The sequence below is a fragment of the Bos indicus x Bos taurus genome, chromosome 7, assembly GCF_003369695.1.
Source record: "Bos indicus x Bos taurus breed Angus x Brahman F1 hybrid chromosome 7, Bos_hybrid_MaternalHap_v2.0, whole genome shotgun sequence".
Classification (NCBI taxonomy): Eukaryota; Metazoa; Chordata; class Mammalia; order Artiodactyla; family Bovidae; genus Bos; species Bos indicus x Bos taurus.
The window spans coordinates 58388728-58408015 of NC_040082.1; the positions used below are offsets into that span (position 1 = coordinate 58388728).

At 40.5% G+C, this 19288-nt stretch overlaps 2 protein-coding genes across 3 annotated transcripts; one reads left to right on the forward strand and one right to left on the reverse strand.

Moving 5' to 3' along the window:
- Positions 1-18: 18 nt before the first annotated feature.
- On the reverse strand, positions 19-16652 carry LOC113895241. 2 transcript variants are annotated; one of them, XM_027546203.1, is made up of 4 exons: positions 16502-16652; positions 12516-12604; positions 3163-3416; positions 19-1838 (listed from the first exon to the last, which is right to left on the reverse strand). In XM_027546203.1, the coding sequence occupies exons 1-4, from the start codon at positions 16650-16652 to the stop codon at positions 1739-1741; spliced, it is 594 nt and encodes a 197-aa protein (XP_027402004.1). In that variant the 3' UTR covers positions 19-1738. The 2 variants fall into 2 exon arrangements, 1 of the variants encoding a protein (XP_027402004.1); XR_003511800.1 differs by lacking the exons at positions 12516-12604; positions 16502-16652 and having other exon boundaries at positions 19-2914; positions 3163-3931.
- On the forward strand, positions 16466-18798 carry TAF7 (TATA-box binding protein associated factor 7). Its single transcript, XM_027546201.1, has one exon. It carries the CDS (start codon positions 17235-17237, stop codon positions 18282-18284), a length of 1050 nt encoding a protein of 349 aa, XP_027402002.1. The 5' UTR covers positions 16466-17234; the 3' UTR covers positions 18285-18798.
- Positions 18799-19288: the final 490 nt, after the last annotated feature.

Here is a 19288-nt window from a genome sequence, read left to right on the forward strand (position 1 = left end):
ATTAAGACTCTGTAAAAAAAAAAAAAAAAGAGAGAGACTGTGCAAGGGACATGGATTCGATCCCTGGTCCAGGCACTAAGAGTTGTGGCCAAAAACCCAAACCAAATCAAACAAAAAACACTGGGTTCTTGACATTCCATTGGAAAAATGTCACATGAACATCTAATTTAGCCTTTAAGAGACACAAGAGGCAGTGATATTATTTTTCAAAACTGAAAATAAAAATGCCACATCTTTATTTTTAGTCTATATTAGAATAACATGTATTTTCCTACATCCACACTTAATACATTCTCCAAAAGAAGTTGGTTTTCTAAAATAGCAAGATTTTAAAACTATACTGCCTTCCTTCTTTTACTCATTGCAAAATTAGTAAATGGTTACTAACTAAAATGTCTCAGACTTAGTGTCATTTATTTAAACTTACACAGAAGTTAGGAAAGAATGATCTCTGCATTCTAGAGGTTGACATTTTTCAGGAACAAATTGGGCTAGATATTGGCAGCCAACCCATGGACACCATGACTAAGAAGGGTCTGGAAAATGATGAAAGAAAGGAAACAAAGGCCAGAATAGTTCTTGGGAGAGACAATCTATGTTCTTATATAACCAAATCTACAATTTTCCACTTCTCAAAGACAAGTATAATGGAGCCCAAGAGCAGAAACTTAAAGATGCCGTGAACTTCCTTCAATATTTCGAAGAAAGAACTCTTCAGCAGGAAACATAACTTCTCAGACCATACATTAATAGGCACAAAATTTTGCCCAAAGGAATTTTCTGGCTAATGAAACAAATCAAAATATACATAGAAACTAGCAAGTGAATTTGTAGAGCTCCCCTCACCTCTAAAGACAACAAAAGTAAGCAGAACTGCTTACAGCAGGATATTGATGAAGTAAAAGTGTTAAAATTCACACGTATACATTTGAATCCAATGTAATATTTAAGGCTTCACTGATGGTACTACAGAAACTATCCAGTTAAAAGGTTTCCAAGTTAATTTGGAGAAATTAAGATTGCAAGATCTGAAGTCAAGCCATAAATTGACAGTAAGAATAGGGCAAATCTCTCCTGCTAAAGTGGGAGCAACTCCAAATCCAGGCTTGGACCAGGCTGAAAGCAGGGCTGGAAGAGCAGTGCAGGCACTGGGCTATGGCCAGAGTCACTGTAGGAAGAAGAGCATGGAGATCAAGGCCAAAAGGCCATAACCAAGTAAAACTGCAGCTCTGGTAGGAGATGCCAGGTGGTCATGGAAGTCTGTCCATAGCTCCTGCAAAGACCAGCGGCAGTGTGACAAATATTGTCATTGAGCACAGTGACCAGCAAGTCCCCAAGAGCAACATCCCTGTCATCCATAGTGCCCCAGTGGGCATCTGACTCTTGGGCATCCTCAGGTTGAAGAGTCAGATCAGGTGGTCTGAAGCACCTGCAGGACAGGCAGGTGTTGTGCCCAGTCAGTGTCCATCTTGGCGACCAGGTAGTCCGGCTGCACAGTAAGCAGTGCCCCACTGAAGAGGGACACAACTTCCAGGTGCAACTCCTGGCATAGCGAGTGTTCTTTAAGTTTTGGCAGTGGTAGTCCACTATTACAGGCTGACTCAGGATGTCACTGAGCCCTGGTCGAGGGGCATAGCGTCAGCTCAAAGGTAGGCTGCATTTAACACCATTGTGCTCTACACTCGCTGACATGTCAGACAACAGCACCAGGTCACTGGTCAGGAAAAACAGGATGTACTTAGAGCACCAAATTTGAGTTGGAAGCACTAAAGTGTGCAATGGGCAGCACTAAAGGGTGCTGGGTGAGTGCTTGCAGTCTCCTGGACCATACAGTAGACCTGTTGGAAAACTAGAGCGTTTTTGCTGATGTGGGTTATATTCAGGCTGATGCTTGTGTGGGAGGAGAGGGACAGCTTGTCCTTGTCAGTTACCTCATAATTCCAAGTCAGCCCCCAGTTTAGAACTTCATCTGCCAGTGGTTTACAAAGAATTACTAATTCTCATTGGTGAATTGTTTGGCTCTCTGTTTATTACTCTCTATATCTTTCACTGCTCTTTTCAAGCAAGTCTCTGAGTCCTGTTGTTTTGATTACACCAACTATAGTTCTTATCTCTAATAGGACTAAACATCCAGCTGAAAGTCACCTGCACTGCATTATAGTTCTCAACCCCATTTCAACCAGGATTGTGAAAAAGGCCCTTAACTGTCCCCAGTCTTCTCTTCTATGCTGTGATGTAACTGTCATTCTTCAAAGTCAAAGACAGTGCCGTCATTATGGAATATATTCTGTATGCCTGGTGAGACTGTGAAAAGTGGAGGAGAACTCTACCTTAAGGGTGTCATCTAGGTCTGCAGGGATCACCTGAAGAACGCAGACAAGGAGGTTCTCTGGCAGACAGACTGCTGTACTCTTGTAGCTCAGTATGGGAGGACTGGCTTTGGCATCCAAGACCTGCATCTTCCCCTGAATCTTCTCTTAACCACTAAGTGATGACAGCTCTGCTACACTGGTCCAGATTTTCCCAATAAATAACCAAAGAGTTTACTGCCCCAGTGTTCTCTTTTACTTTTGGCAGTAAGAGAGCTGTCTAACTGAAACTAATCTGATAAACTTGTAGAGAATTATTTGCGGCATCCGTATCTACTGCAGTTTGGAAGTAAACTTTGCTCCTATTAAGGTATTTTCCAGAATTTGCAATACAAAATGGCTGTGCTCAAAGCCATATGTTATTTATATCTAGGGTAAATTGTTGTTTGTTAGTTGCTAAGTCGTGTCTTACTCTTTTGCAACCCCATGGACTATCTCCCACCAGGCTCCTCTGTCCATGGTATTTCCCAGGCAAGAATACTGGAGTGTGTTGCCATTTCCTTCTCCAGGGGATCGCTTCAACCCAGGGATCGAACCTGAGCCTCCTGCATTGGCAAGCAGATTGTTTACCATTGAGCCACCACGGAAGCCCTACTTTAATAGAAATAGTTTACATAAAATATATAAATATATAAAATATAAATATAAAATATTTATATAACTACTTTTATTATGTAAAATAATTTCCAGTGAAGGTTTCAGAATTCAAGGGTCCTAGGGACTCCCTTTGGCCTATTGGCTACATCTATCCTGTCATTCTTTTGCTCCTCCCTGCTCCTTGCTCAGCACTCACCCATGGTTCTGGTCACCGAGAGGTAGATCTTTGGCGCGAATCCCCACTTTTAAATCCTTGGCTACGTCTCCCGGAAGGAATCTCACAGTGCCTCTTCTGCGCAGTTCACTAAGTTGAACAAAGACATCGGGAAAGAAAGAGCGCTTCCTTCGCTCCCGTGTCTTCCTTGTAAGGAGACTTCCATTTCTTCTTGATGCTGCTTTGTAGGTCTGAATACACCTCACTACAGCTGCTCCTCGGATTACCAAAGTGCGCTGGAAAGAAAAGGCAGCGGCTCTTTCTCACCTTCTAGACCCAGATATCTGGAGCAGATTGCGGGAGAGATGGTGTGCAGTCTGCTCCTGGTGCATTTCTCAAAAGTCTGCGGACATTGCTGCGTCAGAATCGCTAGTGGATCCCTTTGTTTCACTCCAGCCACGGATTGGCCGACAGCGGCACCCAGAGGTCCAGTAGGATATCTACCGCTTGTTATTTCTGAAAGTCCTCCTTTATTTCCGGGATTTATTTTAAAATACCAGTTGGTTCAGTATAAAGGCTACCGGTCACTATTTCTTTTTGATAAAATATCAATAAAATGGTATTTCTACAAAATTTAAAACAAATGTTTAAATTTATTAAAATTCACATCAGTTTAAAATTCTTACACAATTTCCCTCTTGACATTTTCTTTTGAAGAATACTACTGAAGTTTCTTTTTCTTAAACATTTTTTACTCAAGAAATTATCCATTGTAAAAACAATTTTACATTAGAAAAGGAAATTCTCACTGTATATTCTATAATATAAAAGAAATCACCACTATAAAAAGTAGAAAATACCAACAAAAAATTTAAAGTATCAGTAATTGCATTATTCAATTATGATTTTACATAAAACAAAATTTACCAACATAACCATTTTAAGTGTACAGTTTAGTAGTATTAAGTACATTCATAGTGTCATGCAACTATCACAATTATCCATCTCTGGAATTCTTTTTTATCTCATAAAACTGAAACCATCTACCCATTAAATGGTAATTCCTCATTCTCCTCTTTCTCCAGCCCTTGGCAAACATCATTCTACTTGCTGTCTCTATGATTTTGACTATTCTAAATAACTCATATAAGTGGAATCATACAGTATTTGTCTTTTTTTTTACTTGCTTATTTTACATAGCATAATATCCTCAAAGTTCATCCATGTTGCATTATTATATCAGAATTTCCTTCCTTTTTAAAAAGAGAATGAGGTTCCTAAAAAAATTAAAAACAGAACTACCACATGATGCAGAAATTCCATTTCTGGGTATGTTTCTGAAAATAACAATAATAACAATAACAACACTAATTTGGAAAGATTAAGCACCGCTATGTTCACTGCAGCACCATTCACAACAACCAAGATATGGACGCAACCTAATTGTCCAACAATAAATGAATGGATAAATAAGAAGTGGTGTACATATATGTACATATGGCATATGTATACTGCCATAAATAAGAACAAAATCTTGGGCTTCCCTGGTGGTCCAGTGGTTAAGAATCATCTTATAGTGCAAGGGACACCATTCCATCTCTAGTCCCAGAAGATCCCACATGCTCTGCAGCAACTAAGCCCATGTGCCACAACTACTGAAGCCCTTGAACATGCTCCACAATAAAAGAAGCCAGGGAAATGAGAAGCTTGTGCACCGCAACAAAGTTTTGCTCCCAAAACTAGAGAAAGCCCAAGTGCAGCAATGAAGAGTCACCACAGGTAAAAAATAAAATAAATAAATAAATAAATAAATCTTTTTAAAAAATCTTGCCATTTGCTACAACATGGATGGACATAGAGGATATAATGCTAAGTGAAGTAAGTCAAACAGAAGAAGACAAATCCCATATGATTTCACTTATATGGGGAACCGAAAAAAGAAAAACATAAAACAAACAGATGCATAGATACAAAGAACAATCAGGTGGCTGTCACAAGGGTGTGGGGATGAGTGAAATAGGTGAGGAATATTAAGAGGTACAAACTTCCAGTTACAAAATAAATGAGTCACAAGGATGAAATCGATAGTATGGGGAATACAGTATAGTCAATAAAATCATAATAACTTTGTATGGTGACAGATGGCAACTAGACTTACAGTGGTCGTGATTATTTTGTAATGTACAAAAATACTGAATGACTATGTTGTACACCTGGAACTAATATAGTGTTGTAGGTCAGAGGGCAGACACACTGAAACTATAATCACAGATAACTAGTCAATCTGATCACATGGACCACAGCCTTGTCTAACTCAATGAAACTAAGCCATGCCGTGTGGGGCCACCCAAGACGGGTGGGTCACGGTGGAGAGGTCTGGCAGAATGTGATCCACTGGAGAAGGGAATGGCAAACCACTTCAGTATTCTTGCCTTGAGAACCCCATGAACACTACGAAAAGGCAAAATGATAGGATACTGAAAGAGGAACTCCCCAGGTCAGTAGGTGCCCAATATGCTACTGAAGATCAGTGGAGAAATAACTCCAGAAAGAAAGAAGGGATGGAGCCAAAGCAAAAAGAATACCCAGCTGTGGATGTGACTGGTGATAGAAGCAAGGTCTGATGCTGTAAAGAGCAATATTGCATAGGAACCTGGAATGTTAGGTCCATGAATCAAGGCAAATTGGAAGTGGTCAAACAGGAGATGGCAAGAGTGAACATCGACATTCTAGGAATCAGCGAACTAAAATGGACTGGAATGGGTGAATTTAACTCAGATGACCATTATATCTACAACTGTGGGCAGGAATCCCTTAGAAGAAATGGAGTAGCCATCATGGTCAACAAAAGAGTCCGAAATGCAGTACTTGAATGCAATCTCAAAAATGACAGAATGATCTCTGTTTGTTTTCAAGGCAAACCATTCAATATCATAGCAATCCAAGCCTATGCACCAACCAGTAACACTGAAGAAGCTGAAGTTGAACAGTTCTATGAGGGCCTACAAGACCTTTTAGAACTAACACCCAAAAAAGACGTCCTTTTCATTATAGGGGGCTGGAATGCAAAAGTAGGAAGTCAAGAAACACCTGGAATAACAGGTAAATTTGGCCTTGGAATACGGAATGAAGCAGGGCAGAGGCTAATAGAGTTTTGCCAAGAGAACACACTGGTCATAGCAAACACCCTCTTCCAACAATGCAGGAAAAGACTCTACACATGGACATCATCAGATGGTCAACACTGAAATCAGATTATATTCTTTGCAGCCAAAGATGGAGAAGCTATATACAGTCAGCAAAAACAAGACTGGGAGCTGACTGTGGCTCAGATCATTAACTCCTTATTGCCAAATTCAGACTTAAATTGAAGAAAGTAGGGAAAACCACTAGACCATTCAGGTATGACCTAAATCAAATCCCTTATGATTATACAGTGGAAGTGAGAAATAGATTTAAGGGACTAGATCTGATAGACAGAGTGCCTGATGAACTATGGATGGAGGTTCGTGACATTGTATAGGAAACAGGGATCAAGACCATCCCCATGGAAAAGAAATGCAAAAAAGCAAAATGGCTGTCTGGGGAGGCCTTACAAATAGCTGTGAAAAGAAGAGAAGTGAAAAGCAAAGGAGAAAAGGAAAGATATTCCCATTTGAATGCAGAGTTCCAAAGAATAGCAAGGAGAGATAAGAAAGCCTTCCTCAGTGATCAGTGCAAAGAAATAGAGGAAAACAACAGAATGGGAAAGACTAGAGATCTTTTCAAGAAAATTAGAGATACCAAGGGAACATTTCATGCAAAGATGGGCTCGATAAAGGGCAGAAATGGTATGGACTTAACAGAAGCAGAAGATATTAAGAAGAGGTGGCAAGAATACACAGAAGAACTGTACAAAAAAGATCTTCACGACCCAGATAATCACGATGGTGTGATCACTCACCTAGAGCCAGACATCCTGGAATGTGAAGTCAAGTGGGCCTTAGAAAGCATCTCTACAAACAAAGCTAGTGGAGGTGATGGAATTCCAGTTGAGCTATTTCAAATCCTGAAAGATGATGTTGTGAAAGTGCTGCACTCAATATGCCAGCAAATTTGGAAAACTCAGCAGTGGCCACAGGACTGGAAAAGGTCAGTTTTCATTCCAATCCCAAAGAAAGGCAATGCCAAAGAATGCTCAAACTACTGCACAATTGCACTCATCTCACATGCTAGTAAAGTAATGATCAAAATTCTCCAAGCCAGGCTTCAGCAATACGTGAACTGTGAACTTCCAGATGTCCAAGCTGGTTTTAGAAAAGGCAGAGGAACCAGAGATCAAATTGCCAGCATCTGTTGGATCATGGAAAAAGCAAGAGAGTTCCAGAAAAACATCTATTTCTGCTTTATTGACTATCCCAAAACCTTTGACTGTGTGGATCACAATAAACTGTGGAAAATTCTGAAGGAGATGGGAATACCAGACCACCTGACCTGCCTCTTGAGAAACCTATATGCAGGTCAGGAAGCCACAGTTAGAACTGGACATGGAACAACAGACTGGTTCCAAATAGGAAAAGGAGTCTGTCAAGGCTGTATATTGTCATCCTGCTTCTTTAACTTATATGCAGAGTACATCATGAGAAACGCTGGGCTGGGGGAAGCACAAGCTGGAAACAAGATTGCCAGGAGAAATATCAATCACCTCAGATATGCAGATGACACCACCCTTATGGCAGAAAGTGAAGAGGAACTAAAGAGCCTTTTGATGAAAGTGAAAGAGGAGAGTGAAAAAGTTGGCTTAAAGCTCAGCATTCAGAAAACTAAGATCATGGCATCTGGTCCCATCACTTCAGGGCAAATAGATGGGCAAACAGTGGAAACAGTGGCTGACTTTATTCTTCTGGGCTCCAAATCACTGCAGATGGTGGTTGAAGCCATGAAACTAAAAGATGCTTACTCCTTGGAAGGAAAGTTATGAGCAACCTTGATAGCATATTAAAAAGCAGAGACATTACTTTGCCAACAAAGATCCGTCTAGTCAAGGCTATAGTTTTTCCAGTGGTTATTTATGGATGTGAGAGTTGGACTGTGAAGAAAGCTGAGCACCAAAGAATTGATGCTTTTGAACTGTGGTGTTGGAGAAGACTCTTAAGAGTCCCTTGGACTGCAAAGAGATCCAACCAGTCCATTCTAAAGGAAATCAGTCCTGGGTGTTCATTGGAAGGACTGAAGCTGAAGCTGAAATTCCAGTACTTTGGCCACTTCATGCGGAGAGTTGACTCATTGGAAAAGACTCTGATGCTGGGAGGGATTGGGGGCAGGAGGAAAAGGGGATGACAGAGGATGAGATGGTTGGATGGCATCACTGACTTGATGGACATGAGTTTTAGTGAACTCCGGGAGTTGGTGATGGACAGGGAGGCCTGGCGTGCTGCGATTCATGGGGCCGCAAAGAGTTGGACACGACTGAGTGACTGAACTGAACTGAACTGAGGTCAATTATATTTCAATTTTATAAAAAGAATTTCCTTTGTATTTAAAGCTGAATAATATTCCATTGTATGTATACATATCACATTTTGCTCATGCATTCACTGGTTGATAAATACCTTGGGTGTATCTAACTTTTAGCTACTGTGAATAATGCAGCTATGAACAAGGGTGATAAAGATCTCTTACAGACCCTGCTTTCAATTCTTTAGGGTTTATACACAGAAGGGGAATTGATGGATCATATAGTAATTCTATTTTTAATTTTTTGAGGAACCACTGACAGTTTTTCACAGTGGCTATGCTATTTTACCTCATTCCCACTAACAGTACACAAGGGTTTCCTGATTCTACATCCTCGATAATATTTATTATTTTCTGTTTTTTTTATAGCAGTCATCATAGTGGGTATGAGGTGGTACCTGGCTGTTGTTTTCATTTGCATTTCCCTAATAATTAGTAATGTTAAACATGTTCTAATGTGCTTATTGGCCATTGTGTTCTTTTTGGAATTATATATATATATATATTATGTATATATATATATTATATATACTATTAGTAGAAACAAGACCAGGAGCTGACTGTGGCTCAGATCATGAACTCCTTATTGCCAAATTCAGGCTTAAATTGAAGAAAGTAGGGAAAACCACTAGACCATTCAGGTATGACCTAAATCAAATCCCTTATGATTATACAGTGGAAGTGAGAAATAGATTTAAGGGCCTAGATCTGATAGATAGAGTGCCTGATGAACTATGGATGGAGGTTTGTGACATTGTACAGGAGAAAGGGATCAAGACCATCCCCATGGAAAAGAAATGCAAAAAAGCAAAATGGCTGTCTGGGCAGGCCTTACAAATAGCTGTGAAAAGAAGAGAAGAGAAAAGCAAAGGAGAAAAGGAAAGATATAAGCATCTGAATGCAGAGTTCCAAAGAATAGCAAGGAGAGATAAGAAAGCCTTCCTCAGTGATCAGTGCAAAGAAATAGAGGAAAACAACAGAATGGGAAAGACTAGAGATCTCTTCAAGAAAATTAGAGATACCAAGGGAACATTTTATGCAAAGATGGGCTCAATAAAGGACAGAAATGGTAGGGACCTAACAGAAGCAGAAGATATTAAGAAGAGGTGGCAAGAATGCACAGAAGAACTGTACAAAAAAGATCTTCATGACCCAGATAATCATGATGGTGTGATCACTGACCTAGAGCCAGACATCCTGGAATGTGAAGTTAAGTGGGCCTTAGAAAGCGTCACTGCGAACAAAGCTAGTGGAGGTGATGGGATTCCAGTTGAGCTATTCCAAATCCTGAAAGATGATGCTGTGAAAGTGCTGCACTCAATATGCCAGCAAATTTGGAAAACTCAGCAGTGGCCACAGGACTGGAGAAGGTCAGTATTCATTCCAATCCCAAAGAAAGGCAATGCCAAAGAATGCTCAAACTACTGCACAATTGCACTCATCTCACATGCTAGTAAAGTAATGATCAAAATTCTCCAAGCCAGGCTTCAGCAATACGTGAACTGTGAACTTCCAGATGTCCAAGCTGGTTTTAGAAAAGGCAGAGGAACCAGAGATCAAATTGCCAACATCCGCTGGATCATGGAAAAAGCAAGAGAGTTCCAGAAAAACATCTATTTCTGCTTTATTGACTATCCCAAAACCTCTGACTGTGTGGATCACAATAAACTGTGGAAAATTCTGAAAGAGATGGGAATACCAGACCACCTGACCTGCCTCTTGAGAAATCTGTATGCAGGTCAGAAAGCAACAATTAGAACTGGACATGGAACAACAGACTGGTTCCAAATACGAAAAGGAGTACGTCAAGGCTATATATTGTCACCCTGCTTATTTAACTTGTATGCAGAGTACATCATGAGAAACGCTGGGCTGGGGGAAGTACAAGCTGGAATCAAGATTGCCAGGAGAAATATCAATAACCTCAGATATGGAGATGACACTACCCTTATGGCAGAAAGTGAAGAGGAACTAAGAAGCCTCTTGATGAAAGTGAAAGAGGAGAGTGAAAAAGTTGGCTTAAAGCTCAACATTCAGAAAACTAAGATCATGAAAAAAAATAAATAAATAAATAAAAGAAAAAAAAAAGAAAAAGAAAACTAAGATCATGGCATCTGGTCCCATCACTTCATGGCAAGTAGATGGGGAAACAGTGGAAACAGTGGCTGACTTTATTTTGGGGGTGCTCCAAAATCACTGCAGATGGTGATTTAAGCCATGAAATTGAAAGACATTTACTCCTTGGAAGGAAAGTTATGACCAACCTAGATAGCATATTCAAAAGCAGAGACATTACTTTGCCAACAAAGGTCCATCTAGTCAAGACTATGGTTTTTCCTGTGGTCATGTATGGATGTGAGAGTTGGACTGTGAAGAAGGCTGAGCGCCGAAGAATTGATGCTTTTGAACAGTGGTGTTGGAGAAGACTCTTGAGAGTCCCTTGGACTGCAAGGAGATCCAACCAGTCCATTCTGAAGGAGATCAGCCCTGGGATTTCTTTGGAAGGAATGATGCTAAAGCTGAAACTCCAGTACTTTGGCCACCTCATGCGAAGAGTTGACTCATTGGAAAAGACTCTGATGCTGGGAGGGATTGGGGGCAGGAGGAGAAGGGGACGATAGAGGATGAGATGGCTGGATGGCATCACCGACTCGATGGACATGAGTTTGAGTAAACTCCGGGAGTTGGTGGTGGACAGGGAGGCCTGGAGTGCTGCGATTCATGGGGCAGCAGAATCGGACATGACTGAGCGACTGAATTGATTAGTAGTATATAGATTACATATACTATTATAATCCTCATAATAATCCGCTCTCTCATGGATACTACTGATTACCTCTATAGACTGAATATTTATGTCACCCTGCAAAAAAATTCATTTGTTGGAACTTAATGTGATGGTATTGAGAGGTAGGGCTTTGGGGAGGTGATTAGGTCATGAGAGTGAAGTCCTCATAAATGGCATTAGTGCCTCTGTAAAATGGGCCAAAGAGAGTTCCCCCATCCCTTTCACCATGTGAGGTCAGAGCAAAAAATGACTACCTCCTATGAACCAGGAAGCCTGCCCTCATCAGACACCAAAGCTGCCATTGCCTTTTGCAGACTTCTCAGCCTTCAGATCTGAGAAATAAATTTCCATTGATTATAAGCCGCTCAAGTTATGGTATTTTGATACAGCAACCCAAATAGATTATGACAGTTGCCCATGCCCTTTCCTCTCTACCAACACTTCCTTTTTAGAGGGCCACCCTCTGTGTACTTAAGGGGCAGCTGAAACTATTCACAGTGATAGTAGGTTCTGATAGATCTAAGCCAATACTGGTGATCTCATTCCTCTTGCCCGTGTTTAGGAATATGTATTAAAGCAATTAATAATTAAAAAATAGTCCCAGTGTGGGACTTCCCTGGTGGTATAGTGGTTAAGAACCCACCTTGCAATGCAGGGCACATGGATTCAACCCCTGGTCTGGGAAGTAAGACCCCAAAGGATACAACGAAGATCCTGAGTGTGGCAACTGAGACCCAACACAGCCAAGTAAATAGATGTCTTTTTAAAAACCATGAGTTAAAAAATAACAAGCTTGGGGCAAGGTTTCTCAACCCTGGTACTACTGCAATATTTTGAGTTAGATAACTTTGTTGTAGGGAGGATGTTTTATGCATTATAGGATATTTAGCAGCACCCATGAGATGCCAGTAGATCCCACAGGTGCAACAATCATCAGTGAATCAGACATCAGTGAATGTCTTTTCCTCCCCACCATTTTGAAAATACAGGCTTAAGGTATTCCTCTGGTGCTGGTGACTATGATTGAGCCAGGGATAGGCATATGGTCTAAGCTGGTCCAATCAAACTGAAAGACAGATTCTGGTTGGAAAGAACCACTCTCTGAACTTACCATGGACAAGGAAGGAAGTTCCTCAGTTACTGCTGGCAGGTTTCTTATGACCACAGACTTTGGAAGTTTACAAGGAGGTGAGGGTAAGGCTGAAAAAATACGAAAATATAAATAAATGCTCATTCTCCAAAATTAGCAACAGTTTAACAATTCATGCCAGACCATGATTCTATCCTGCCTAGAGGCAGCCATACTTCTAGAACTACACTGTCTGATACTGTAACCACCCATCCACATGTAGCCATTGGGCCAGTGGATAGTCCAAACTGAAATGTGCCTTAAGTGTAAAATACACACCTGATTTTGAAGAGTCAGTAAAAAATAAGATTGTAAAATATGTCATTAATAATTTTATACTGATTACATGTTTAACAATATTTTTGATAATTAGGTTAAATAAAATGCTATTGAAATTAATTTAATGTGCTTTTTTTGGCATTTTAATATGGCCTCTAGGTAATTTAACATACATATGTAGCTTTCACCTGTGGCTCACGTTGTATTTCTCTTGGACAGAGTTACTCTAGACTATCTAGTTTTTGAGATAACACATTTTCTTATTGTTTAAACCAGTGTAGGTTGACCTTTTTTCCTATAGAAAGCTTCCTGTTTGATACAAGAGGCTGCTACATTATCGTTAACCTGCTTTTTACTGATTGTATACTGCTGGAACAGTATATAAGGTATATTTGGGGGGCATTTGCTATTTCCTCACTCCTATAATTTTCAGTTTCCAAAATATAAACAAGGCTTCTCCCAACACCCACATAACCTCCATAGTATAAGGAACTTGAAAGTGTATTAAAAGGAATTTTCAAACATACAGCACTAGCCTGATCGTGATACTCCTTTATCACAGGTAGGAAGCCCTTTGAGGCTTGTTCCCACAGTGGGCAATTTACTGCTTCACAGAAATATTTGGTTCACCAGTATCACAGATATTCTATGGAACAACCACAGGAGTGTAATTCTTTTATTAACTCAATGGTTTCTATATGTCAAATGGATTTGATGAAAAAAAACTGAATTTATCAACAGACATTAAGGTAATGGTGATATTGCAGTGCTCTTAGCTCTAGGATCAGTGTAATTACCCCTTATAAATGACATTCAGAAAATGTATTAAAGTAAAGGCAGAAAATATGTTTCACAATTGAAGGAGGTAGATACTTTTGGGGTAACTTCAGTTGATTCTTTCAATTATCTCTGACAACCTTCTATTTCAAGGTTTACTAACTGAAATAGATCATAATTTTTGAAAATCTAAATTTCCCACAATTTATCTCAAATTATTTTCCGTGATAAAGCTATTTGAGCATCATAAAACTCACAGGCAATTGAAATGCAAAGCAATATTTGGATTATTCTCATGTATAAGCATGGCCGGCCTCAGATTATATAGGATTAAATAAAGCATTATGCAGAAGCCAGCATGTTAAATTCATATCCATGAGTTAACTAAAATTGGGTACAATTAAGGGACTAGCACATTGGAAACTTTTCTTCAAAAAGAGGAAATAGATCATCCTGGAAATTATATATACATCAGCACGGACATGCCTCTTGAGAAACCTGTATGCAGGTCAGAAAGCAACAGTTAGAATTGAACATGGAACAACAGACTGGTTCCAAATAGGAAAGGGAGTCCATCAAGGCTGTATATTGTCACCCTGCTTATTTAACTTCTATGCAGGGTACATCATGAGAAACACTGGGCTGGAGGAAGCACAAGCTGGAATCAAGATTGCCAGGAGAAACATCAATAACCTCAGATATGCAGATGACACCACCCTTATGGCAGAAAGTGAAGAAGAACTAAAGAGCTTCTTGATGAAAGTGAAAGAGGAGAGTGAAAAAGTTGGCTTAAAGCTCAACATTCACAAAACTAAGATCATGGCATCCGGTCCCATCACTTCATAGCAAGTAGATGGGTAAACAGTGGAAAGAGTGGCTGACTTTATTTTGGGGGGCTCCAAAATCACTGCAGATGGTGATTGAAGCCATGAAACTAAAAGACGCTTACTCCTTGGAAGGAAAGTTATGACCAACCTAGATAGCATATTAAAAAGCAGAGACATCACTTTGTCAATAAACGTCCGTCCAGTCAAGGCTATGGTTTTTCCAGCGGTCAATTATGGATGTGAGAGTTGGACTATAAAGAAAGCTGAGTGCCGAAGAATTGATGCTTTTGAACTATGGTATTGGAGAAGACTCTTGAGAGTCCCTTGGACTGTAAGGAGATCCAACCAGTCCATCCTAAAGGAGATTAGTCCTCAGTGTTCATTGGAAGGAATGATGTTGAAGCTGAAACTCCAATAGTTTTGTCACCTGATGCAAAGAGCTGTCTCATTGGAAAAGACCCTAATGCTGGGAAAGATTGAGGGCAGGAGGAGAAGGGGATGACAGAGGATGAGATGGTTGGATGGCATCACCGACTCAATGGACATGGGTTTGGGTGGACTCCGGGAGTTGGTGATGGACAGGGAGGCCTGGTGTGCTGCAGTTCATGGGGTCGCAAAGAGTTGGACAGAACTGAGCCACTGAACTGAACTGAACATTCTTCAACACATTACAGAACAAAGAACTAAAGCACAATTATGTGCAAGTGCATAATTTCCCTTCAGACTTAGCATGAAAAACCAAACTGGGGTCAAGCATTTAAATTCCACCCCATGATATGCAATATCACAGTCTGCTGAAACCAAATGGGACACATTCACATCTGCTGTTTGCAAACTTCCGGCCTCCTAACAATTAGTAGGACCCTTGACTGGAGAGGAAATGTCTATCAAGTGACTCTCTTTCATTTTAAGGCAATACAGAATGTATTTTCTCTCACAAATTATTAGAGGATTTAGATTATATTCTTCCGATGGGTCAATTTTTTCATTCAATTACCAAATATTTGTTATCTCCCACGTTTTGATATGAGGCACTGGGACCAGATGAGCACACGGTTAGACTTCTAATTATCATGGACCTTCCAATCTTAGGTGAGGGAGACAATAAGTACAAAAGAAATAAAGTGAATTTTCTATATGTTAATCACATTTTAAGCGTGTCCCCTTAAACTTAAGATGCAGGTGCTGATATTTTAGAGAATATAATTTTAATTTTAATGATTGTGATACTCTACCAAATTGACCCTATTAATAAATGGAAATGAACAGAAGTGAAAACTCTTACACTGTTAGTCTGAAGTACTATAAATCCATGTTAAGACTACCTGACAACCTAAAGAGGCAAGTAGAAAAGTTACCTGAACAGTAGAGGTGAATTTTTTTTTAATTCCAAACTAAAAAATTACTGGCAAATTAGTGGCAGGGTGTAATACTTCAGTTAAAGGTTAATCAGACCATTTGTCTTTCAGACAACGGTCTTCAATGAACACGGGCCTCCCGAAGAACACTACGTTCCCTGTTTACATTTATACCTACACCTAACACATTATAAAAGAAATCACCCTTGTTGCCTCAGGAAGTCTCCAAAACACAAACAGACCGTGAGTCACAAGCCCCCTAAGGACACTTTAACTATCAACAAACACAGAATTACATAGTGGGCAGCACGTCCTCACGCCACTGATTCAGGTACTTTAAAATCCACAGGCAGGATTAGTTATGAATTCTTTTATCGGCTCCAGATTTAAGAACATAGTCTGGGAGACTCCGAGATGTTTCCAGAAACAAACACTATTTCAGCACGGACGGCCTATCTCCAGCAATCACACGGAAGCCTAGGAAGTAACCGGCCCCCGGCGAGCTAGTAAAAGCGCTGGCTTAGCAGAAGCAGGTGAGACAATCTTTCTTAGAATTGCTTTCCGTAAACACTTTAAAGGTAGTGGCTGTTTTGGAAACCTGATCCCCACCCTCTCGTAAATCTAAAATCTCGCGAGATAACAAGCCACGCCGAACGGCGTAATCGCGAGTTGCGCCTGCGCGCGCTGAAACAGCCTGCACTTCCGCCCAAGGCGTGCTGTCACTCACAGACTCCTCCAGTCCTGCGGGGTGACGTAACGCTTTCTTTTCCGCTCGCTCTGCAGCTCCGGACAGAGGCACGCCGAGCTGCGGAGTTGCAAAGTCTGGCGCTCAGAGCTGCGGCTCTCTGCGAGATTTCACCTTGCTGGTTCCGAGTCATTTCACCGATAATCAATAGCGGATCGCTTTGCCAAGTGCCGGGAAGAACAAAGGAATCAAGAAAGAGACGCTCGGCTCCCGGCCTTGTTCTGAGTGGCTTTTTCCGCTCGTTCCTGTCCGGAGAATCTGGATTTATAATCGTCACTGGATTGTAAGTACCCGAGGCGAAGAGAGCTCACTACGCCCCGCATTTTGAATATCTTTGTTCCGGGAGAGTTTGTGGTTTGGGCGTTATCTGCTGAGCCTTACTTTCTGTGCCGAAAATCCGTAGGAGCTGCCATTTGCTTTCTCTGCATTGTTCTGCAGCGGCATCTAGAGGTTGAAACTTGGCGTTGCAGCTAATAGATTTAAATGGACATAACTGAATAAGACAATGCATCAGTAACAACTGGTGTTCAGTCACGGCGTTTTAAGAAAGACTTGGGGCATAATTAAAAATATATGCTTAGCTGATGTTCTACCTAGAACTCTTTGTAATTAAGGATTCACGTTTATAAAGAACTGGTCTTTCTGGTGAAGTACCTGGAACTTTTTAGTGCAACAAGTGGTTATTAGAGAAAAAGTGAATTACAAAGAAATAAAAATGAGTAAGAGCAAAGATGATGCTCCTCATGAACTAGAGAGCCAGTTTATCTTACGCCTACCCCCGGAGTATGCCTCTACTGTGAGGCGGGCGGTACAGTCTGGCCATGTCAACTTGAAGGACAGACTGTCAATTGAGTTACACCCTGATGGGCGTCATGGAATTGTCAGAGTGGACCGAGTCCCTTTGGCCGCAAAATTGGTAGACCTGCCGTGTGTTATGGAGAGTTTGAAAACCATTGATAAAAAAACCTTTTACAAGACAGCTGATGTCTGTCAGATGCTTGTCTCTACAGTTGATGGTGATCTGTATCCTCCTGTGGAGGAACCAGTTGCTACTGCTGATCCCAAAGCAAGCAAAAAGAAGGATAAGGACAAAGAGAAAAAATTTGTATGGAACCATGGAATTACTCTGCCTCTGAAAAATGTGAGAAAGAGAAGATTCCGTAAGACAGCAAAGAAAAAGTATATTGAGTCTCCAGATGTGGAAAAAGAAGTAAAGCGGTTGCTGAGCACAGATGCTGAAGCTGTCAGTACCCGCTGGGAAATAATTGCTGAAGATGAGACAAAAGAAACAGAAAATCAAGGCCTTGATATCTCTTCCCCAGGAATGTCTGGGCATAGGCAGGGCCATGACTCCTTAGAACATGATGAGCTTCGGGAGATATTCAATGACCTCAGCAGCAGCAGTGAAGATGAAGATGAGACACAGCATCAAGATGAAGAAGATATAAACATCATAGACACTGAAGAAGATCTGGAAAGGCAGCTACAGGACAAACTAAATGAATCAGATGAACAGCACCAAGAAAACGAGGGAACCAATCAGCTGGTTATGGGAATTCAGAAACAGATTGATAACATGAAAGGCAAGCTCCAAGAGACCCAGGACAGAGCAAAGCGACAGGAGGATCTCATCATGAAAGTGGAAAACCTGGCTCTCAAGAACAGATTTCAGGCTGTGCTGGATGAACTGAAACAGAAGGAAGACCGGGAAAAAGAGCAGCTCAGCTCTTTGCAAGAAGAGCTAGAATCACTCCTAGAGAAGTGAGGAGTGGTTTCATACTTAATTTCATTACTGTGAGAGGTCAGCATTGAAAGAGAAAATGTTTTTGTTTTCATCGCTTGTAAAACTGCAGTAGTTCGCAGTTTCTTCCACTGTATTCTTTTGGATTTGTCTTGTAGACAAATGTGAATTTCTAACTCATTTGTCTTTTGGAACCACTTTGCTAGGTGTTTATCCTGTAGGAAGTAGGAATGTATAGACAGATAAATGTAGAGAGTTGTAGGATTAGTGGAGTGAAAAGTTCAACTTAGTTATTAATCACAGCTTCATTGCAGGACTTTGTGGCTGTTTCTCTGATTAGAAGCTTCCATTGCTACTCTGTGATGACATCTGAGGTAAATCAATAGAGTCTAGTCTGGAGGCAGTAAAGTTTGTTTGCTTATGTTTTTTGATGCTATAGCTAATTTTCCAGCTATTCAAAGCAATTTTTCGTATTTTTGCATTGCAAGTCATTTCGTAATGTTCAACAATAAATAAAAGCAAGTTAAGTTTCACTTTATAATGTGTCTTGCTCTTTTCGGGGTAGTGGATATTATCCTCTTCTGAAGTGGTTTCCTGGTGGGGTTTAATAGATTGACCAATTGGATTCTGTTTTGTAGGAAAAGAAGCAATTATGTTCGATTTTAAGAAAAGAACACAGCAAGGGCAAAGAAATTGGGCAGTACCACCTTTACATTATGTTTCCAGTCCACCTGCTCCATTTGGAGGTTAGGAAATAAAGAGCCTTCCTAAACTATCTGAATGTTTTTTCCAGCCTAATCTCCCATTCTCCCACTGTTTTCAATCCTGAGCTTATTTACATTTTTTTCAAGGAGTTTAATTACTCCTCTTCCTCTATAATAGTCTACTGGGATAAGTACTCTTATGCACACCTGTCATACCAGAGTCTAAGTTACCTGTTGCTCATATCCTTACTAAGCTGTTAATTCACTGAGATTAGGCATTTTGCCTTTTTAGTCACTAAAGAAGAGAAAAGCAGTTAAAATCAC